The sequence below is a fragment of the Oryctolagus cuniculus genome, chromosome 3, assembly GCF_964237555.1.
Source record: "Oryctolagus cuniculus chromosome 3, mOryCun1.1, whole genome shotgun sequence".
Lineage (NCBI taxonomy): Eukaryota > Metazoa > Chordata > Mammalia > Lagomorpha > Leporidae > Oryctolagus > Oryctolagus cuniculus.
In genome coordinates this window covers 164,742,200-164,763,782 of record NC_091434.1, presented here as the reverse complement: position 1 = coordinate 164,763,782, position 21,583 = coordinate 164,742,200, and the positions used below count along the sequence as shown (strand labels likewise).

General features: G+C 47.4%; 1 protein-coding gene across 1 annotated transcript in view; it reads left to right on the top strand.

Annotated features, from left to right (window-relative positions):
* The first annotated feature begins 3,260 nt into the window (after positions 1-3,260).
* Positions 3,261-21,583, top strand: part of RBM28 (RNA binding motif protein 28) — a 33,096-nt gene continuing 14,773 nt past the window's right edge. Inside the window, exons 1-10 of the mRNA XM_002712070.5 lie at positions 3,261-3,507; positions 6,423-6,581; positions 6,904-6,998; positions 7,395-7,470; positions 8,239-8,331; positions 9,334-9,405; positions 10,106-10,316; positions 10,494-10,636; positions 13,328-13,400; positions 18,491-18,600. Of these exons, the coding sequence (XP_002712116.2) occupies positions 3,390-3,507; positions 6,423-6,581; positions 6,904-6,998; positions 7,395-7,470; positions 8,239-8,331; positions 9,334-9,405; positions 10,106-10,316; positions 10,494-10,636; positions 13,328-13,400; positions 18,491-18,600 (1,150 nt within the window). The 5' untranslated portion in view covers positions 3,261-3,389. The remainder of the gene's footprint in view (positions 3,508-6,422; positions 6,582-6,903; positions 6,999-7,394; positions 7,471-8,238; positions 8,332-9,333; positions 9,406-10,105; positions 10,317-10,493; positions 10,637-13,327; positions 13,401-18,490; positions 18,601-21,583) is intronic.

Here is a 21,583-nt window from a genome sequence, read left to right as displayed (position 1 = left end):
ACCAGAACAAGGCACAAGGGGAAGAATTCAAGCATTACTGATGATCTGTCTTGGCTGAGAGGAGCAACCAGGGGCCTGGGACCTCAGAGGAAGGAGAGGAATTGGCAATGTTTGGGGGAGAGGGAGAGGCATAGCAGGGGAGAGAAATGGCGCAGAGAAGAGAGTGGTGCAGGCACAGTTGAGGGATGGGGCCGGAGTGGTTCTGACCGTGGCTCTTCCATCACCTGGCTTAGCAGAGCTCAGAAATTCTTGCTGCATCGTCACTCTGGGCTGAGACCCAGGAAACTGCCAGCCTCCTAATTGCAGGCATTTCTCACCGCTGTCATAGTGGCCGTAGTGGTCTCCCCAGCTTTGTGTTGAGCAAGCGTGGCTTACTGCTCTGAGAAACTGCTCCCTTTCTTTCTCGCCTCCCCTTCCGTCTGCCTCTCACCTGCCTCTGCTCACACTCAGCTCCTCTCTGCCATCTCCTCCTCGCTCTGATCCTTGCCAGCTGCTCTCTCACTTCCCCCCAACAAAAGGTCTTTGGCTTCATGCACACACCTCCCAGCAGAGCAGTCCAAGCCCCCCAACTCCCCCTCTTTCTGTTTGAAAGCTCCAAATGGGGCGGAGAAGGAACAGAGTGGGGGTGGGGAGACAAGAAATACAACACAGGGTTCACTGGCTCCAACATTTTTAAAAAGGTTTTTTTTTTTTTTTTTTTTTTTTTTACTTTCTTGAAAGTCAGAGTTGAAAAGAGAGAGAGAGAGCAGGGAGAGACAGAGAGATCTTCCATCCACTGGCTGACTGGGTCAGGATGAAACCAGGAGCCAAGAACTTCACTCAGGTCTCCTACATGGGTGGCAGGCACTTCAACACTTTGACCACCTTCTGCTGCTTTTCCCAGGCCATTGGCTGGGAGCTGGATCAGAAAAGGAGCAGACAGGACACAAACTGGTGCCCATATGGGATGCTGGCGTTGTAGGCAGTGGCTTTACCCACCATACCACAACACTGGCCCCATCTGACACCTCTTTGATTTCAGCAAGAATGACCTCAGCCCCTTGACTTCAGAAAGGGCCAAGCCTTCGATCTCAGCCTCCCATCTTGTCTCCTTACTGCTTCCCCAGAAGTGCAGGTAGATCCTCGTGCAGGCCTCCTCCTGTGCCAAATTTCCCTCTTTGGGGGACTGAGGGGGCAAAATCATCTTCACTCTTTCATTAGTTCATTCAATCTCTTTGAAGAAATATTGATTGGATGCCCACCCTGTGCTAGGTGCTGAGGATACAAGGATGAATGAGGTGGACTCCAGCCCTGAGTTTAGGAAGTTGAGTGCCTTTGGAGGCAGGCAGACATTTAACAGCTAATCACACAGTCACAACGGCACAGTAATTAACTGCAGTTGTGAGCAGTGCTAAGAACAAGAACCATTTGGTATTATAGGAAGTTTGGCTTGCGGCGGAGGGGCTGGGGTAGGCAGAGCTGGAAGGGTGGGAAAGGCTGCCTACGAGCAGCCCAGGCTCTCTGATTGCCTTCCCAGGCTCCTGCACGGTGATGGATGAGCTAGAAGCCAGCAGTTTATTTCCCCGGAAGCCACGTTGCAGGGTACCACAACTCCTGCTATTTAATAAAGAACACCGCGTGTGTCCAGGCTAGATGGATGAGCAAATATTTCTGATTGAAGAACCCTGTGACCTCCCAGATAGGAATGGGGGTGGGGGTTGGGTGGGAAACAGCTGGGGTAGAAAGGGTTCACCGTGCTGCTGTCCTCCCGGAGGGGGACACAGCATCACACTGTGGGTGGCTGCTGCCCCCTGATGGGCACTGGGACACAGTTTAGTTTTGTCCTTTAAGGCAGATAAGGGTCCAAGGCATTCAAAACTGAGCATTCGTAGGGGGTGTCACAAAGGGGGTGGGGGGACAAACTTCTGAGGGTTGATTTCCCTCGTACATCCTGCAGCCAGGGCTGGGAAGGGCTCCCCACAGATGGGGCCCTGAAGTTCGCCACTTGGTCTTTAAGGATGGGATTTTGATTCCCAAGGTGAGACGGGGCACGGGTGGGCAGGAAGGAAGGAGAAAGAAGAGGGAGGAATATGGGGTCCCACACCCACTTAGTCAATTTGTCTTTATCCTAGATAAGATTAACGTAGCAGCCTTTAAAAAAATCTGTTTTGTATTTCAGTGCTTTCCTTCTTGAGCTATGGGTTTAACAGTAACCATGGCCGTTGTTTTTTTCTTCAAAGCATGTATGACTTAGCTGGGGCTAGGGCTTCATAAATCTGGTGTTTAGCATTCTCCTTCATCACCACTAACCAGTCATCTGCCTGTCCAAAATGTAGTTAAAGTGGTTGGATTTGACTTGAGGAGAAAGGGAAACTTAATTTTCACTGCACGTTTACATGTTTTGAATTGTCTGCCTCCTTTGTGTGGGTTACCACCACTTAAAAGCAATGATTTATTTATTTAAAGTTTTATTAATTGACTTTAAAGATTTATTTATTTATTCAAAAGTCAGAGTCACACAGAGAGAGGTAGAGGCAGAGAGAGAGAGGTCTTCTATCCGCTGGTTCACTCCCCAATTGGCTGCAACGGCCGGAGCTGTGCCGATCCAAAGCCAGGAGCCAGGTGCTTCTTCCTGGTCTCCCATGCAGGTGCAGGGGTCCAAGGACTCGGACCATCTTCTACTGCTTTCTCAGGCCATAGCAGAGAGCTGGATGGGAAGTGGAGCAGCTGGGACTCGAACCGGCACCCATACGGTGTGCCAGCACTGCAGGTGGCAGCTTTACCCGCTATGCCACAGCGCTGGCCCCTAAATAAATAAATATTTTTTAAAAAGAATAATTACGGTGATCCTTGCCTGTGCTTTAGTAGGTACAATTTTCCAGTGAGGCCGAGTGGTCTCACAGTCTCTGAGCATATAAGAATTGTCCGAATGATGTATGTGGCATACTTATGTCTGTATTTGTGTGTTCTATGTGCAACTTAAGCATGTAACCTGGAAATATAGATACTTCGGAGAATATTTATTAAACATCCATTATATGTCAGAGCTGGGCTAGACTCTGGGCAGAAGTGACTCCTGCCTGTCCTCGGGAACTGGGGGTCGTTCTCCTAGATTCTAAGCAGTTGGAGAACTGCTGAGGGCGGGTTTCCCTGCAGGAGGCCGAGCGGCGCTGGAACAGGGGGTGGAACCCTGCTCAAGCAGCTCCGCCTCCTGGGCGGTGTTCTTTTTTATTCACTCCGGAACGTTTCTTTCGTCTTCCTACCATGTGCCCCTCCGGACTCTTTTGAGCAACGGACACTTCCGGGATCTTCCGGTCCCTTGGTGCGGTTGTCCTGCTGAAGCTGAGTTTTCTCTCGCGTGCGTCGGCTTACTTCGATCGCCGCCTCGCGAGCCTCAGGTTCCGGGTCTCATGGCGGGCTTGACCCTGTTTGTTGGCCGCCTCCCGCCTTCGGCCCGCAGCGAGCAGCTGGAAGAGCTGTTCAGTCAGGTGGGGCCGGTGAAGCAGTGCTTCGTGGTGACTGAGAAAGGTAGGGGGCGGGATGGTCGAGGATGGGGCTGGGGTTTTCTGGGAGTAGGATGGGGGCGAGGACACCTTCCCAAGCTTCAGGGAGCCCTGTCTCACGGGAAGGGCTTGGGAGTTGAATTCTTTTCCAAACAATCTGCCTTGGGTGTCTCCATCGGGGTCGGTTTGTGGAATGCAAAGCATCCCCTGACGTTTCTCTAGCGCCTTCCGTTCGCTGTGCGCGCTCGCGTGTACTGTCTCATTTGGTAAAAATGAAAATAGCTAACTTTTAAGAAAGCATCAGTCAGATGTATCGAGTCAGCTGACTACGAGGCACGGTGCTGAGCTTGACACGGGTGAGCTCATCGGCTTATTAGGTAGAGTCTGAATCCCATGCTACAGACAGGAATCTAGGGGCTTAGGGAAATTTCCTTACTTTAAAGGTCGGAATAGGTAGGAAGTCGTGGACGAGAACTTGATCATCAGACCCGAAGTTCCTGGCCAGTATGCCGTCTCTTTGACCATTTATGTATTTAGCAGTTGTTTATTGAATGTCTATTGTGTGTCTGTTGCACTTGTAGGTCCTGGGGATCCAGCAGTGCGCACCACCAAACCAGAAATCCCTGTTCTTGGGTCTTGAGGGTGGAGAAGACAGCCAGTTGTGTAGTGATATTGCTGATGGAGGCTGAGGAGAAAGCCAGGGGAAGGGGATAGCAAGTGTCTGTAATGGGCACGTGTGGGTGGTAAGCGGCAGTGTGGATAAGGGTGGTCAGGAAAGGCCAGCTGAGGCGAGAATGAGTTTGTTTCTTGGGGGACAAGCAGTCCAGGTGGAGAGAGCAGCCAGTTCGAGAAGGGGTTTGCACACGTGTGGAGGCCCATCGGGGAGGCCACAGGGACTGGAATGAATGCGTGAAGGGCGGAGGGTTAGGACAGGAGCTCCACACTGCCCGGCCATTTAGAACCGCATGGGCCACTGCAAAGACTGGCTTTAGCTCTGAGCTGGAAAGCCGTTGGTTTCAGACAGAGGGCGGTAGAATGTTCTGGCTTATGTTTTTTTTAAAAAAGATTTCATTTACTTATTTGACAGGTAGAGTTACAGACAGAGAGGGAGAGACACAGAGAGGTCGTCCATTCGCTCGTTCACTCCCCAAATGGCCACAATGGCTGGAGCTGGGCCAATCCAAAGCCAGGAGCTTCCTCCGAGTCTCCCACGTTGGTGCAGGGACCCAAGCACTTGGGCCAACCTCTACTGCTTTCCCAGGCCATAGCAGAGAGCTGGATTGGAAGAGGAGCAGCCGGGACTAGAACCAGCGCCCATATGGGATGGCGGCGCTGCAAGCAGAGGCTTAGTCCACTATACCGCAGTGTCGGCTTCTCTGGTTTACGTTTTGAAAGATTCTCTCCGGCTGCTGTGGTGTGCGTAGGCTGTTGGAGAATAGGACAGAAGCAGAGACACCGGTTAGCCAGCTCTTGAAATCATCCAGATGAGAAGTCTTGGTGTTGGACCAAGGTGGTAGCGGTTGAGGTGGGAGAAGGAGGTTGCAATATGGACATTTTCTGGAGTTAGAGATGAGAGGATCAGCTGATGGGTCAGATGTCAACTACCAGAGGAAGCAGGTACAGGGAGTCAGGCCTGAGTCCAGGGTTTTGGGTTGAGCCGCCAGAGAGTTACTGACTTACAGAATGCTGTGTCATGTTCTGCTGCTCAGCTTGTTAGTGAGACGGTGGGTGGCCTGTGTTAGAATGAGGACACTTCTAAGGGTTTTCATTGTAGAAGCATTTCCTCCTCTTACCCATACTTCTTTTCTTTCTTTCTTTTTTCCTATAGATTTATTTATTTATTTGAAGGCAGAGTTACAGAGAGGCAGAGAGAGAGAGAGAGAGAGAGGTATTCCATCTGCTGGTTCACTCCCCAGATGGCCACAATGGCTAGAGCTGCGCTGATCCAAAGCCAGGATCTTCTTCCAGGTCTCCTATGTGGGTGCAGGGACCCAAGGACTTAGGCCATGTTCTACTGCTTTTCCAGGCAGTGGTAGAGAGCTGGGTCAGAAGTGGAGCAGCCAGAACTCGAACCGGTGCTCCTATGGGATGCTGACACTGCAGGTGGCTGCTTTACCTGCTACGCCACAGCACCGGCCCCAGTGTTTGTTATTTGAAGTTCTTCTGTTGGGACCCCAGGCATTTATTGCTGATCTGTTCAGAGAAGGGACTATGTTATTATATTCTGATTTTCAAAGCTACTGTACCTACCTTTCCTACCTTCTCTGGTGATATATTTTTTTAAAGATTTATTTATTTGAAGGTCAGAGTTACACAGAGAGAAGAGAGGCAGAGAGAGAGAAGTCTTCCACCCGATGGTTCACTCTCCAGATGGCCATGATGGTCGGAGCTGTGCCAATCCGAAGCCAGGAGCCAGGAGCCTCTTCCTGGTCTCCCATGTGGGCGCAGGGGCCCAAGGACTTGGGCCATCCTCCACTGCTTTCCCGGGTCATAGCAGAGAGCTGGTCAGGAAGTGGAGCAGCGGGGTCTTGAACCGGCGCCCATATGGGATGCCGGCGCTTCAGGCCAGGCCGTTAACCCACTGTGCCACAGCGCCGGCCCCTCTGGTGATATTTTGTTGTATTTGATGGTGAGTACTTCTTTGGAGGCTTAATATATAGATCATGGATCCTTCATATTCTAGAGGTTACCAGGAAAGGGGGAAGAACTGACAGTGAAGACAGCAAATAAGAAGCAGGCAGAAGTCTTAACACTTTCTGAGCAAAGTGTGGAAGGGGCCACTGGTGTCAGCCTTTTTTTTTTTTTTGACACTTTTGGCAAACTCTTGGGATGGTTTGGCAATATATCTGCTAGTTTAGGCGTTTAGGATTTACTGGCTTAGTGCACGTGGCTTGTGATTCTCTGCTTTCACTCTCATCTTGCCGTGTTGTGTCATTGCAGGGAGTAAGTCGTGCCGAGGCTTTGGCTATGTCACTTTCTCAATGCCGGAAGATGTTCAGAGGGCTCTCAAGGAGATCACCACCTTTGAAGGTCACAAGATCAACGTGACTATTGCCAAGAAAAAACTGAGGGCTAAGTCCAAGGAGAAGGGGAAAAATGGTGAGTTTCTCCTGACTGAGGGGAGTTTCTCCCCACGGTGAGGAGCAGCACATGAAAGAGAGAGGCAGCGTGCCTCGGGGGCGTGGCTTCTAGAACTTAAAGCTTCCTGAAATTCGTTCTGATGTCCAGAATCATCCAGTGTATCTTTGATATTCATTGTAGTTTTTTGTCTCCGTCTCACTTTAGAAAATCGTGTTCTTGAATATTGCCATGCTAGCCTGTGGAAAGTATCTGTCACAGTAGTTTTTTTTCCTGTGATGTTATGGTTTAGAAGTGGGTGGTTTGGAGCACAGACTTACTCCGTTGCCTCTTATGTTTTTAGAAAATTCAGAGACCCTGAAGAAGGAGCTGAAGTCTAAAAAACCCAAAGCGGCAGATAAGAAAGCCAGGTTAATTATTCGGAACTTGAGCTTTAAGGTAAGTGACAGAGAAAAGACGCTGCCTATGCTGAAGGCTGTCAGAGCCAAGGCCTGCTCCCTGGTGGGGTGCCTCACCAAGATGGGGTAATTGGGCTTCATTCCTCTGGGAGTGAAACTTAGCCCTGCTGAATCCAGAAAGTGAGCCCAAGAGACAAGAGCTTCCTGTGACGCCAAGTGTGTGATGCCTTCGTCTTGGGGAAACCAGTGGGAAAGCGGGGAGGAAGAGCCCTCTGACATCTGTCTTTTTGCTTCTTAGATACAGAGCAAGATGTCTCTGTTCAGGAATGTTTGGTGTCCTAGTAGAAAAAGTATAAAAGGAGTACAAATATTCAGTCTTCTGATGAATGAACTTAGTAGTTGATGTTTCTTTTTCTTTCTTTACATCTGGCTTCAGTGTTCAGAAGATGACTTGAAGACAATTTTTGCTCAGTTTGGAGCTGTTCTGGAAGTCAATGTCCCTAAGAAGCCAGGTACTGGTACACTTTCACTTGGCATAGATTAAGATTAGTTACCCTGGTTTTACATATTACCTTTGAACTAAGTACTGTTTGAAATAGAAATACAAGGTATATGTCATGGATGATAGATATGTATGAAGTAGCTGGCACAGTACTTGACGAGTAATAGAAACCCAAATAATAGTGCTATTCCTCAGTGATGTTTTTAAGCTAGATCAGATTGTTTTATTTACTTATTTATTTTTAAAGATTTATTTATTTATTTGAAAAGTAGAGTTACAGAGAGGCAGAGGCAGAGAGAGAAAGAGAGGTCTTCCATCTGCTGGTTCACTCCCTAGATGATTGCAATGGCTGAAGCTGGGCCGATCCAAAGCCAGGAGCCAGGAGCTTCTTCCAGGTCTCCCATGTGGATGCAGGGGCCCAAGCACTTGGGCCAGCTCTCCCAGGCCATAGCAGAGAGCTGGATCAGAAGTGGAGCAGCCAGGGCTCAAACCGGTACCCACATGGGATGTTGGCACTGCAGGTGGCAGCTTTACCTGCTATACCACAGCACCAGCCCCCAGATTTAGTTTTAGAAGACTAGTTACAGTTGGAGAAAAATGCGTCTCCCAGCCTGAGTCAGGGTGTACTCAGCAAGAGGAGGTAAGCTGTTGCTTTAGGAAGGGGCTAGCTACTCGGCAGGATTTGGGCCATCTTGCCAGTCCAACTTGCTGTAATTTCTTTCTTATAGTTTTGACTCTCCCTTTGCTGCCTCTAACTTTTTTGTACATTTGTACACAGATGGAAAGATGCGTGGTTTTGCTTTTGTGCAGTTCAAAAACCTTCTAGAAGCAGGAAAAGCTCTCAAAGGCATGAACATGAAAGAGATAAAAGGCAAGTTTTCTGTACCCATACTGTTGGTCAGAAAAGTTTCGGTGTTTGGTTGAGTTAGCACAGTAATCTACTTTCTACATTCTCAAGAGATGGTTGCATTGTTGAGTCTCACTGCTAATGTTGAGTCTCTCCTAGGATACCTAGGAGAAATGTTTGTAATACTTGATCCTGGAGTTAAACTTGAAAGAACCTATTTCAATATCCTTTCTTTTATTTGCTAAGAGTATCCTGTTAACTCCTAATGAAAAATGTCCCTAGGATAATGGTTTTTATTTTATTTTATTTTATTTGATAAGCAAAGTAAAGGAGATAGACAGAGGGACAAAGAGAGACAGTTTTCATCTGCTAGTTCACTCCTCAAATGCCTGCAATGGCTGGGGTGCCAAGAACTCAGTCTAGGTCTCCTTTGTGGGAGGCAGGGGCCCAAGCACTTGAGTTATCACCTGCAGCCTCCCAGGGTGTGCAGGTAGCAGGAAGCTGGAACTGGGAGTGGAGCTGGGGCTCAAACCCAAGTACTCTGATATGGAATGTGGTATGGACATCTCAACCACCATGCCAAATACCCACCCCTCCCCGGAATAATTGTTACTACTTGCAGGTTGGTGTTTAAGCTCTTCTTTCATGGTTGTAACTATGATTTATCATGTGCTGTGCTTAAAAAGCAGTTAGTTTAGAGATTTCCTAACTCTGAAAATGGTACAGATTATTCCAAAATCCCTGTTTTGCCTCTTGCTACTCTAATTAGAAACACTGCTTCCTACTGCATCTTGTCCCAGGTGTGGTGGCTGGGTAGAAAGGCAGAATTTCTGTTCCTTGAACAAAAGGCTAAGGGTCAAAAAGAGCAGGCAGCCACTGGAAGCTTGAATTAAGGAGCAACATTCTCAAAATTGGAAGTTTCGTTGTCTCCGCTGTTCTGTTACTGTCTTCGATGAGTAGGAATTTACTTACAAGAGAGGGCGATGTTGAGGAAAGCCTTTCTGATGCCACTTTTCTGTTTGACAGGGCGGACAGTGGCTGTGGATTGGGCTGTGGCAAAGGATAAATATAAAGACACACAGGCTGTGTCTGGCCCAGGTAAGATGTAGTGTTGGGGAGGAGTCTCCTGCTTGTATGTCCTGAGAGTGGGGAACTACTCCGTGCTTACGGTAAAATTGTAAGAGGACCTGCTTGTTAGAGTGAAAATGCTGAGCTGGACGGACCGAAAGCGCAGGGTTAATCAAGAAGAGGACAGAGCGTGCAGGAGAACACTCGCAGGGATGTGTGTCCATTCAGATCTGCTCCCAAACCACAGGCTCTGTTGAGTGTAAGTCCACCTGGGCTGTGGGTGTGAGGAAGGCCTGAGGTCTCCGTCCCCTCTGCTTTCTTTCCTTTCCCAGTTCTTTATAACAGGGAGCAGTGTAGCAGAGAAACTTAAAACCTGAGTTTTATTTAGAAAACAATGGCTTTTAAGCCTTCATGATCTCAGAGAACAGAACTCAGAGAGGAGAGCTCATGGCTGGGCTCCAGAGTGAGCAGGGTGCTGGCTATGGCATACAAGTAGTGGGTTATTGGTGGAGGCCTGGGTGCTACTTCTCTCATTAGGCTTCTGATGAACTGAATAAACGTTTGTGTTTTTTTGCTTTTTTTCCTCTCATCTGTTCTCTTGCTATATACAGATTTTACAAAATTCTGTAAAACCAAAGAAACTTGGAACTTGGAGTATTAGTCACTCCTGTTAAAATAACCTTGCTTTAGTACTCAGTGAATTCCTAACTTTCTTTACCTCTCTCTATAGGTAAGGGGAAAAGCTGTGAACCTAACCTTCAGGAGTCAGTTAAAAAGAGTGGCAGGAAGGAAGAGGATGTAGAAGAGGAAGATGATGATGACGACGATGAGGGTGAGGACGATGATGACAGTGAGGATGATGACGAAGATGATGACGATGACGAAGATGAAGAGGAGAAGGAAGATTCCAAGGTGACCAAGGCCATGCGTGTTCAGAAGAGGTAAGCGGTGCAGCCTGTTGCGAGCCAGCAGAGGAAGAGTGGGGATTGTCTCTGAGGGGGAGTGTCCCGTCCCTGTGCCCCTCCCTGCATTGCTCTCTGTGTGTCTGGCCTGTGTGCTGAAGTTACACGGCCCCTTGTGGCAGCTCCGAGCCTTAGCTGTGGACCTTGCCATTTCAGAGCAGTCAAGAAAACCGTCGCCACAGAAAGCAGTGGAGACGATGCTTCGGGTGAGGACAGTGACCTGGAGGAAGGAGACCGTGTGGGTGGTGGCGAGGACCTGGCTGAGAGTGACGCCAGCGCCGGGGAGCAGGAGGGCGAAGGTTTGTCTGGCTCTTCATGAATGCCGTCCGACTTTGAGCGGGCTCCTCCCAAACGTGCAGCCGTTCCACTCTGGCCTCTCCTTCAGTAGGACCCTGGGATGTTTGATCACGTTTATATCTAAATGCTGAAAAGGAAACCTTTGTGTTCTTCTAAAGTGTCTTTCCTCTTATTTTTTTCTTTTTTGTTTTCTAAGTGAGTTTGGAGTGGTGTTTGAGGGTTAAGATCCTTTCCTGGGAATTTAAAACCTAGCTTAATGCTAAGGTACAACCTTTCTGTCTTGAATGTCCAAGTCCGAGCTGACTGAATAACTGGATAGACAAGATAGTGCATGTTAAGGCCCGGTAGATTTTCCCACAACTCCTTTGAGTTCAGAGTGGGATGAAGGACCCTACGGACAGCTCAGGCTGCCGTAACAAAGTCTGGGTGGCTTGAACAGCAGACATTTGCTTTCTCTGGTTCTGCAGGCGGGAAGTCCCCGATGTTGCACTAGCTGGTGTTGTTCCTGGCGAGCCGCTTCCCAGCTTGCAGACTGCCACTTCCTCTGTGTCCTCACGTGGCCTTTCCCATGTGTGCCTGAGGGAGGGGGCAGGAGACGAGCACAGATGGGCTCTGGTCTCTCCTATAAGGACATCAGTCATAGCGGATTAGGGCCCAGCCTTACGACCCCAGGTAGCCTTAATTACTCTCTACAGTTCCAGTCTCTCACTGGTGGTTAGGGCTTCATTAAATGAGGAGATACCCAATTCAGTTTATAACAAGGACCTCTTAGAGTGTTCTGTAAAACTTAACAAGCCGGGTTACTCCCTGTTATCAACAAGAGACTCAGCTTATTTGTTGAAGAAGTCAGGCTGTTAGAGGACAAAAGATGTTCTGGTACTTTGGTTTTTCTGGGTGGAGGTTTTTATTCAGCTGTATTTATTCTGGTTCCATTTCTGTGGGGCTGGAATGTTGGTTTGACCAGGTAAGAAATCTGAAGAAATAAGCTTTTTTTTTTTTAAGATTTATTTATTTTATTTGAAAATCAGAGTTACAGAGAGAGGAAGAGACAGACAGGAGATCTTCCATGCTCTTCTGGTTCGCTTTCCAGATGGCTGCAATGGCCAGGACTGAGGCAGGTGGAAGCCAGGAACCTGGAGCTTCCTCGAGATTTCCCACATGGGTGGCAGGGGCCCAAGTGCTTGGGCCATCTTCCACTGCTTTCTCAGGCCATTAGCAGAGAGCTGGATCCGAAGTGGAGCAGCTGGGACATGAGCTGGCACCCATATGGGATGCCCACATTGCAGGCGGTGACTTCACCCACCACGCCACAGTGCCAGACCAGAAATTAGCTTTCCTCATGAGAGGATACCTTACAACTGAAGAAGCTTTTACACAGGTGGGACTATGAGACCATGCATTCTACAGCCCAGGCTCAACCATCTCCATATTATAGGACTAATATATGGTAGTGTGAGAAAGTTAGAAGAGGCTGGTATGGAAAATAAATGTTCCATCCAGTCCCTCCACAGTTTGCCAAAGAAACCACTCACTGGTGTTTGTTGTGGAACCTTCCAGAATTTTTCTGTGTCTGTTTAATCATGTATGTCTGTTCTTTAGAGCAAATGAGTCTTCCTTGTACTCAGATCCCCAGCCCTTTAGGGCACTTTCCCGGCGACAGCCAATATTACATGCTTCCTGTGAGAGTTTTAATGCATTTATAAACAATGCACATATATATTCACAAACAAAATATGGTGAGCATTTTCTTATCAAAGATTTCATGTTTCGAAGTTTTTAAAAGTTGGTTTTATTTATTGATTTTTGACAGGCAGAGTGGACAGTGAGAGAGAGAGACAGAGAGGAAGGTCTTCCTTTGCCGTTGGTTCACCCTCCAATGGCCGCCGCGGCCGGCGTGCTGCGGCCGGCGCACCGCGCTGATCTGATGGCAGGAGCCAGGTACTTCTCCTGGTCTCCCATGGGGTGCAGGGCCCAAGCACTTGGGCCATCCTCCACTGCACTCCCTGGCCACAGCAGAGAGCTGGGCTGGAAGAGGGGCAACCGGGACAGAATCCGGCGCCCCGACCGGGACTAGAACCCGGTGTGCCGGCGCCGTAAGGCGGAGGATTAGCCTAGTGAGCCGCGGCGCCGGCCATGTTTTGAAGTTTTAAAATTTTATTATTTGAGAGTCAGAGAAATAGATAGGGACAGACAGACAGTTCCCATCCGCTCACTCCTCCCCAAATGCTTATAGCCTGCAGACTGAAGCCAGGAGCCAGGAGCTCAATCCAGGTCTCCCATGTGAGTGGTAAGGCCCTAGTTACTTGAGCTGCTGCCTCCTAAGGTGTGCATTAGCAAGAAGCTACAATTACTAGGCTGTATATTTTCCCGAGTTGTTCATATTTTATGTTTCCAGAAAATCTACACTGTTACGGTTCTGTAGGGCCTATCTTTTTCCCCATGCTTTGAAATACTGGATCTATGGATCTTTCTGGTTTTGCCCATCTGTTGGTGAAAGATCATATCTCATTTCCTGTGTGGTGTTTTTATTTAATTGTGAGTGAGTGTGAGCATCTTTTCATATATTTGGTGAATGCCCTTTGTCTATTAAAATTTTTTTTGAAGATTCATACAAGATCTTTGAAGAAGTTTGCTGCTTGTTGAGTGACTTGCACTAGTCTTTTTCAGTTCATTGCTTTTTCTCTTTACCTTAGATGCACAAGTCTCGAAGAAAAAGAAGAGGAAGTTACCCTCTGATGTGAGTGAAGGGAAGACTGTTTTTATCAGGTACGCCTTTCTGCCTTGAGGGTTGCTGTTCGTGTTGCATTCGTGGGTCCCTCCTCTCCTCCCCCTTTCCCCTCCCCCTCACTTCGTCTCTTCCTCACCTCCTTTTTGGTGCTAGTTCTGTTTCCTAGCCGGGAAATTTAGGTGCCTTTGTAAGACTTAGCACATTTGATCCTAGGAACATACCAAACAGTGAGAAATGTAGGGGAATCAGAACTATAACACAGAAGATAAATAACAGAGGTCCTGATGTCCTGTTCTCATTTGGCTTTGAAATTGTTTGTCATTGAGATGGCATCATTGGGAGAAATCAAAGCCATTAGAGGGATCTGGTTCTGGCCTTTGCTTTAGGATTGCTGGGGAGGACTGGCACCACTTGTCCCCTGTGATTTTTCTCTTTATGTCTAACTTACCTCGTAGCAGAGTATCTGGAATAAAGATATCACATCTGTTTCCAGGGAAACTGGGGGTAGGAGTCAGGGAGATAGATTTTTTGTTTGTTTGTTTGTTTGTCTTTTAAGATTTGTTTATTTGGAAGGCAGAGAGAGGGAGAAAGAGGGAAAGACACACAGAGATCTTCCGCCCACTGTTTCACTTCTGAAATGGCTGCAACAGCCAGGGCTGAGCCATGTTAAAGCCAGGAGCTTCATCTGGGTCTCCCACGTGGGTGGCAGGGGCAAAGTACTTGGGCCATCTGCTGCTGCTTCCCAAGGCCCTTTGCCAGGGAGCTGGATTGAAAGTGATGCAGCCAGGACTTGAATAGGTGCCTGTATGGAATACCCGCATTGCAGGCAGTGGCTTAACCTGCTGTGTCACAGCGCCAGTACTGGAGATAGGTTTTACCTCATGTTAGCATTGCTGTGTTGGCCCTGCTAGCTGCAGTAGATTGCCAGTTTCATAGGGCAGTGTATCTTTTTCTTTTTTTAAAGATTTATTTATTTATTTGAAAGTTGGAGTTACACAGAGAGAGAGAGAGAGAGGTCTTTCATCCGCTGCTTCACTCCCCAATTGGACGTAAGGGGCAGAGCTGCACCAGTCCAAAGCTAGGAGCCAGGAGCTTCTTCTGGGCCTCCCACGCTGGGTACAGGGGCCCAAGGACTTGGGTCATCCTCCACTACTTTCCCAGGCCTTACCACCAGAGAGCTGGTCACAAGTGGAGCAGCCAGGTCTCAAACCAGTGCCCATATGGGATGCCGGCGCTTCAGGCCAGGGCGTTAACCTGCTGCACCACAGTGCCGCCCCTTGTCCTTTTTTAAGTACTATGCACCAGGGTCTGATTTGGGTCTGATTTTAGAGGTATGCCTTTTATCCTTTTGTACAGTATTTTAAGATGATTTTTTTAGGGGCTGCGCTATGGTTAAGCCTCTGCCTGTGGGACCAGCATCCCATAAGAGTGCTGGATTAAGTCTTGGCTGCTCCACGTCTGATCCAGCTCCCTGCTGATGACCTGGGAAAGTAGTAGAAGATGGCCTAAGTGGTTGGGCCTGTGTACTTGTGTGGGAGACCTGGAAGAAGCTCCCGGTCCTGGCTTTGGATCAGCTCAGTTCCAGCCATTGTGGCTATTTGGGGAGTGAACTAGTGAATGGAAGACCTCTCTCTGTCTTTCCCTCTCTGTATCTGTAACTCTACTTCTCAAATAAATAAATCTAAAAAAAAAAAAAAAAAAGATTGTTTTACTTGAAAGCATGTCTTTCCATACTTTTTTTTTAACTGTGTTACTCAGAACCTGTGCAGAGTTAATTTTGGTTTTTCATATATCGTTTATTAAAAATTGAATAAAAGACCTTCTGTTACCTTTTTTTTAATCAATATAAATTTCAAAAGTACAGCTTTGGGATTACAGCAGTTTTTCCTCCATAACCACCCTCCCACCTGCAAACCATCCCATCTCCTACTCCTCCCATCCCATTCTTCGGTAAGATTCATTTTTAATTATGTTGATATACAGAAGATCAACTTAGTATATACTAAGTAAAGATTTCAACAGTTTGCATCCACACAGACACACAAAGTGTAAAGTACTGTTTGATGACTATTTTTACTGTTAATTCTCATAGTACAACATGTTAAGGACAGAGATCCTACATGGGGAGTAAGTGCACAGTGGCTCCTGTTGTTGATTTAACAATTGACACTCTTATTTATGATGTCAGTGATCACCTGAGGCTCTTGTCATAAGCTGCCAAGGCTATGGAAGCCTCTTGAGTTCACAAACTCCGACCTTATTTAGACAAGGTTATAATCAAAGTGGAAGTTCTCTCCTCCCTTCAGGGAAAGGTACCTCCTTCTTTGATGGCCTGTTCTTTCCACTTTTTCATTTAGATCATTTAGGTCATTTTTTTCCAGAGTGTCTTGGCTTTCCATGCCTGAGAAACTCTCATGGGCTTTTTAGCCAGATCTGAATGCCTTAAGGGCTGATTCTGAAGCCAGAGTGCTATTTAGGTCATTTGCCATTCTATGAGTCTGCTGTGTATCCTGCTTCCCATGTTGGGTTGTTCTCTCTCTCTCTCTTTTTTTTTTTTTTTTTTGACAGGCAGAGTGGACAGTGAGAGAAAGAGAGACAGAGAGAAAGGTCTTCCTTTGCCATTGGTTCACCCTCCAATGGCCGCCACGACCGGCGCGCTGCGGCCAGCGCACCGTGCTGATCTGATGGCAGGAGCCAGGTACTTCTCCTGGTCTCCCATGGGGTGCAGGGCCCAAGTACTTGGGCCATCCTCCACTGCACTCCCTGGCCACAACAGAGAGCTGGCCTGGAAGAGGGGCAACCGGCACAGAATCCAGTACCCCAACCGGGACTAGAACCCAGTGTGCCAGCGCCGCAAGGCAGAGGATTAGCCTAGTGAGCCGTGGCGCCGGCCTCTCTCCTTTTTAATTATATCAATTATTATTAGCATACACTGGTCTTATTTATTTGTAGAGGATTCTGCCTAATGAGAAGGAAGAAGCTTCATGGTCAGAAGCCTGTGGCCTCAATAGCAAGATTACCATTCTGTATATATCTTTCAATGAATAAAGAGCTTAGGGCAACAAAGGAATGGGAGAGGAAATAAAAGCATAGACATACATGCTAGGTAAATCAGAAGAAATAATATAGCTAGGCTGGCTTACTGCAGAAAGCTTTTTTTTTTTTTAATATTTATTTTATTTGAAAGGCAGAGTTAGAGAAAGAGGCAGGGGCAGAGAGAGAGAGAGAGGTCTTCCATCTGCTGGTTCACTCCCTAGATGGCCGCAATGGCCAGAGCTGCCCCAATCTGAAACCAGGAGCCAAGAGCTTCTTCCGGGTCTCCCATGCAGGTGTAAGGCCTAAGGACTTGGACCATCTTCTACTGCTTTCGCAGGCCATAGCACGGAGCTGGATTGGAAGTAGAGCAGCCAGGACTCGAACCCATGCCCATATGAGAATGCTGGCAGTGCAGGCGGCGGCTTTACCTACTACACCATAGTGCTGGCCCCTAGAAAGCTTTTTTTTAAAAAAAATTTGAGTTGCTTCATGAAATAGAATCATTTGCAGGGTTATTTATTGAGTATAAAAGTAAAATTGCAGCTATTTATTAAGAACTGTTTTTCTGGCTGGCGCTGTGGCTCACTAGGCTAATCCTCCGCCTTGCGGCGCCGGCACACGGGTTCTAGTTCCGGTCTGGGCGCTGGATTCTGTCCCGGTTGCCCCTTTTCCAGGCCAGCTCTCTGTTGTGGCCAGGGAGTGCAGTGGAGGATGGCCCAAGTGCTTGGGCCCTGCACCCGCATGGGAGACCAGGAGAAGCACCTAGCTCCTGCCTTTGGATCAGTGCGGTGCGCCGGCCGCGGCAGCCATTGGGGGGTGAACCAACGGCAAAAGGAAGACCTTTCTCTCTGTCTCTCTTTCTCTCACTGTCCACTCTGCCTGTCAAAAAAAAAAAAAAGAACTGTTTTTCTTACTCCTGGAAGGATGTGCCAGCTGGGGGAATGAGGAATCAATATTATATTGAAATTTAGGAGAAAAAATCTTCCAACATTTAAAAAATCCCCATCAAAAGACTAAGTGCTGGTTGAGTATCCCTTTTTCAAAATGCTGAGGACCATAAGTGTTTACAGTTTTAGAGTTTTTGGATTTTGGAATGCTTACATAAACTTTTCTGTTTGAACATCGCTTATCCAAACATCTGAAATCCAGAATTCTCCAAAATCTGAAACTTTCTGATTATCCTATTGGTGCTCAAAACATTTTGGATTTTCAGGTTACAGATGCCTAATTTGTAAGGTTGTTTTGTTTTTGTTTTTTGCATTTAGCCAACAAATTTTTCCAGGTTTGCTTTTGGTTGTTCTGAAGGATTTTCTTTTCTGATCTGTATAACATTTTAACTGAAAGCTGGAGAGACAAGTCTTCCATTACAACACAGAGGAGAGAGTGACTATTCAAGAGAGAGAGATTTAACTTTTTTAGGTAGCTTGCCATGAATCTTCTGGCTGCAGTAAGAGAAACTACTTTTGGCCATGTTAAATGAGGAGGAGAGCCCGTTGGGTGAATACGGGGTGGCTGTCAGAATCGGAGTGGTTCGAGAACAAAGCTCAAGGAGGGAGATGGAAATCCCGACAGTTCTGAGACCCTCACTGCTTGAGGCTGGAGCCTGCAGTCTTTTCTCTGGGAGCGCCACCTTTGTAAATAATAATAATAATAACAACAACAACAATAAGGTGTAACATGTCCTGTTAATTGCATTACTCTTAGGTGTACAGCTCTGAATTTCTTTCATGTGTTTATGGTCGTATCTCCATGTGACACCACCAGATCAAGGTGCAGAGCATTTCCAGCACCCCAGAAACGTCCCTCAGGTGGAAATGCTAACATTTTGACGTGATGCTGCATCTACAGCTTCTGATCTTTGTAGATGTCTATTTCAGATCTCTGGGGGAGAAGATTAGGTGATACAGGACAGTCAGCTGGGACCAAGGGGCAGAGTCCTGTAACAGAAGCCCCCACAAGGGGCCACTGCTGTGTACTGATGGCTATCTCTAAACAGCGGAGGGTGCTTTTTAGGAAGGGATCCACCCAGTTGAAGTCTTCAGGCAGATCTCACTGTTGTAACTGACCCTTCTGTAACCTTGTATCTTCTTAGAAACCTGTCCTTTGACTCGGAGGAAGAAGACCTTGGGGAGCTCCTCCAGCAGTTTGGAGATCTTAAATATGTCCGCATCGTCTTGCATCCAGACACAGAGCATTCTAAAGGTATTTGCTGCGAGTTGCCCAGGCCCTGAAAGGATGGAGACCCCCGCCGTGGGCATTGACTAGGTTACACCGAGTGTGCATAATGTGGGCCATTCTGAGGGTTGGCAGTGCACGTAGCTCAGGTTTCTGGTGCTATAGGAGCCCTTGGATGTTCTGAGCTTGTCTCCCATGATGTCTTCATTGGTGCTGCCAGACATGTTTTGTCTCAACTTTTTAAGCCCTTGTTTATTTCCTTTAGGGTAATGAATTCTATTTGTTCTCCTTTGAATTTCTTTTTTTTTTTTTTTCTACTTTGAATTTCAAATGTGATAGTATCTCCTGGGCATTAATCATTCCACATTGCTTGAAATACTAAGATCGGGCCTGCGCTGTGGTGTAGAGGACTAAGCCTCTGCCTGCAATGGTTGTGGTCTCCACTGCTCCTCTTCCTATCCAACTCTTTGCTGTGGCCTGGGAAAGCAGTGGAGGATGGCTCAGGTGTTTGGGCCCCTGCACCTGCATGGGAGACCCAGAGGAGGCTCCTGGCTCCTGGCTTCAGATTGGCCCAGCTCCAGCCATTGCAGTCATTTGGGCAATGAACCAGTAGATGGAGGACCTTTCTTTCTGTCTCTTCCTCTGTCTATAACTCTTACCTCTCAGATAAATTAGAAAAATAATAAATCAGTAGGATTTTTTTGTTCCTGAGCCTTTTTTAAAAAAATATTTATTTAATTATTTGAAAGGCAGAGGCAGAGAGAGAGAGGTCTTCCACCTGCTGGTTCACTCCCAAATGGCTGCATGGCTGGGACTGGGCCAGACCAAAGCCAGGAGCCAGGAGCTGCTTCCAGGTCTCCCATGCAGGTGCAGTGGCTCAAACACTTGGGCCATCTTCTGCTTTCCCAGGCCACAGCAGAGAGCTAGATTGGAACTGGAGCAGTCAGGACTTGAACTGGTGCCCATATGGAATGCCGGTGCTGCAGGCTGGGGCTTTAACAGGCTGCACCACAGCATTGGCCCCACAAGGATAGTTTTAATCCTTTTTTCCTTCATATTTTATCTTTCCTAGCTCATCTTGAACTTTCCTGACACCTGTCATGTCTATTCATGCAGCCTTGTGCTCCTATAGTTTGCCCTTCTCACTGGGCCGTGTCATAAACTGGAAGAGTTAAATACTTGTTTTTCTGCAGACTTTTAGGGAAATGGGAAGACTGAACCCAGTACTGGCCTTGGGAATGCCAGTGATGAAATTCTTACCTAATGAGCGAGAAACACCCATTTTCTTTCTGTTGGCTAATCTTCCTGTTAGAAACATTCCCTCCTCCCATTCTTCTTTTATTGTAGGTATCCTTCCATATCCTCAGGAGACTGGTGCCGGGACCCTCATGGGTACTGAAATCTGCAGATGCTCAAGTCCTTTGTATAAAATGGCACAGTATTTGCGTATAACCGATGAGCATCCTGTGTACTCACACTTAACATCATCATTAGATTACTTGTAATACCTAATACAGTGTAATAGTTGTTCTGTGTTATTTAGGTGATTATGACAAGAAGAAATAGTCTTTACATATTCAGTACAGATCTGTTTGTTTCCATCAATGTTTTCGATCTGTGCTTGAACCATCAGATAATGCAGGGCTGACTGCATTGGTTTTCTTCTTTTTAGTATCTGGAAATGCTGTGCTCTTTGGTGGATGATGGAGAGACAGACAGCCAGGAAGCACAGTTCTTATCCCTGAGCTGTTGTTCTGTTCAGGAAGACGCCCACTGACCAGTGCTATAATAGAGGCAGGAGTGGAGGAATGAGGGAATGGGGACACACGAGGAGGTGCACTCAGCTCTGCTTGGAGGCTGGCCTGCCCCATGTGTCCTCACAGTTAGTGTGCTGCTGTTCATTGTTAAAGCCCTGCGAGTTCCAGGAAATATGGCAGTGTTTTCATAAATGAGAGAATATTTAATGTTTAAAGGAATACCAACAAAATATTTTGAAACCATAGTTCTTTTTTTTAAATGACTTTTTTTTTTTTTTTTTAAGATTTATATATTTATTTGAAAGGCAGAGTTAGAGAGAGATATCTTCCATCTACTGGTTCACTCCCCAAATGGCTGCAATGGCCAGGGCTGAGCCAGGCCAAAGCCAGGAGCTTCCTCTGGGTCTCCCACATGGGCGGCAGGGGCCTAGACACTTGAGCCATCTTCTTTTGCTTTCCTCGGTACATTAGCATGGAGCTGGATCATAAGTGGAGTAGCCAGGACTTGAACAGCTGCCCACATGGGATGCTGGTATTGCAGGTGGTAGCATAACTCACTGTGCCACAGCAGTGGCCCCACGATTTTTCTTTTTGAGAGAGAGAGACAGACAGACTAACAGAGAACTCTCATCTGCTGATTCTCATCAGATGCCTGCTGGGCTGGGCCAGACTAAAGCTAGGAGCCTAGAACCCAATCCAGGTGTCCCACGTGGGTGACAGGGACCCAGGTGCTTGAGCTGTCACTTGCTGCCTGCCAGGTGTACATCAGCAGGAAGCTGATATGCGGGGCGGGGTCAGGACTTGAATCCAGGGACTCTCACGTGGGATGTGGATGTCCTGACGGGCTCCTTAACCACTAGGCCAGACACTCGCCCCATTTCTTTGTTTGGAATCTACTTTATACACTTTTTTCCCTCTGCTTATAATGGCTGCTTTTTTTGCCAGTAGCAGAAATTTGGATGGGTTGATTGGCCCTGCATCTAACCAACAAAAGGCATGCCCTGTAGATTCTAGAGCATGAGCCAAGAATTGAGCGCACGGCTTTCCGATTTCCTGACCGTGTTCGTGTGATAGAGACCAACGGCTTTAACTCCAGGAGGCAGATCTGCTGTTATCTGATGCCTCCCCAGTGACTGAGACAGTGAGATCTGTAATGAATTTCAGGGTTACATGGTTCCTGCCTCGTTTTTTAGTTCTGTAGTAGGCACTTGGTAGGTGATGCTAAAATAAGCGGGAGGCTGGACTTTCTCCAG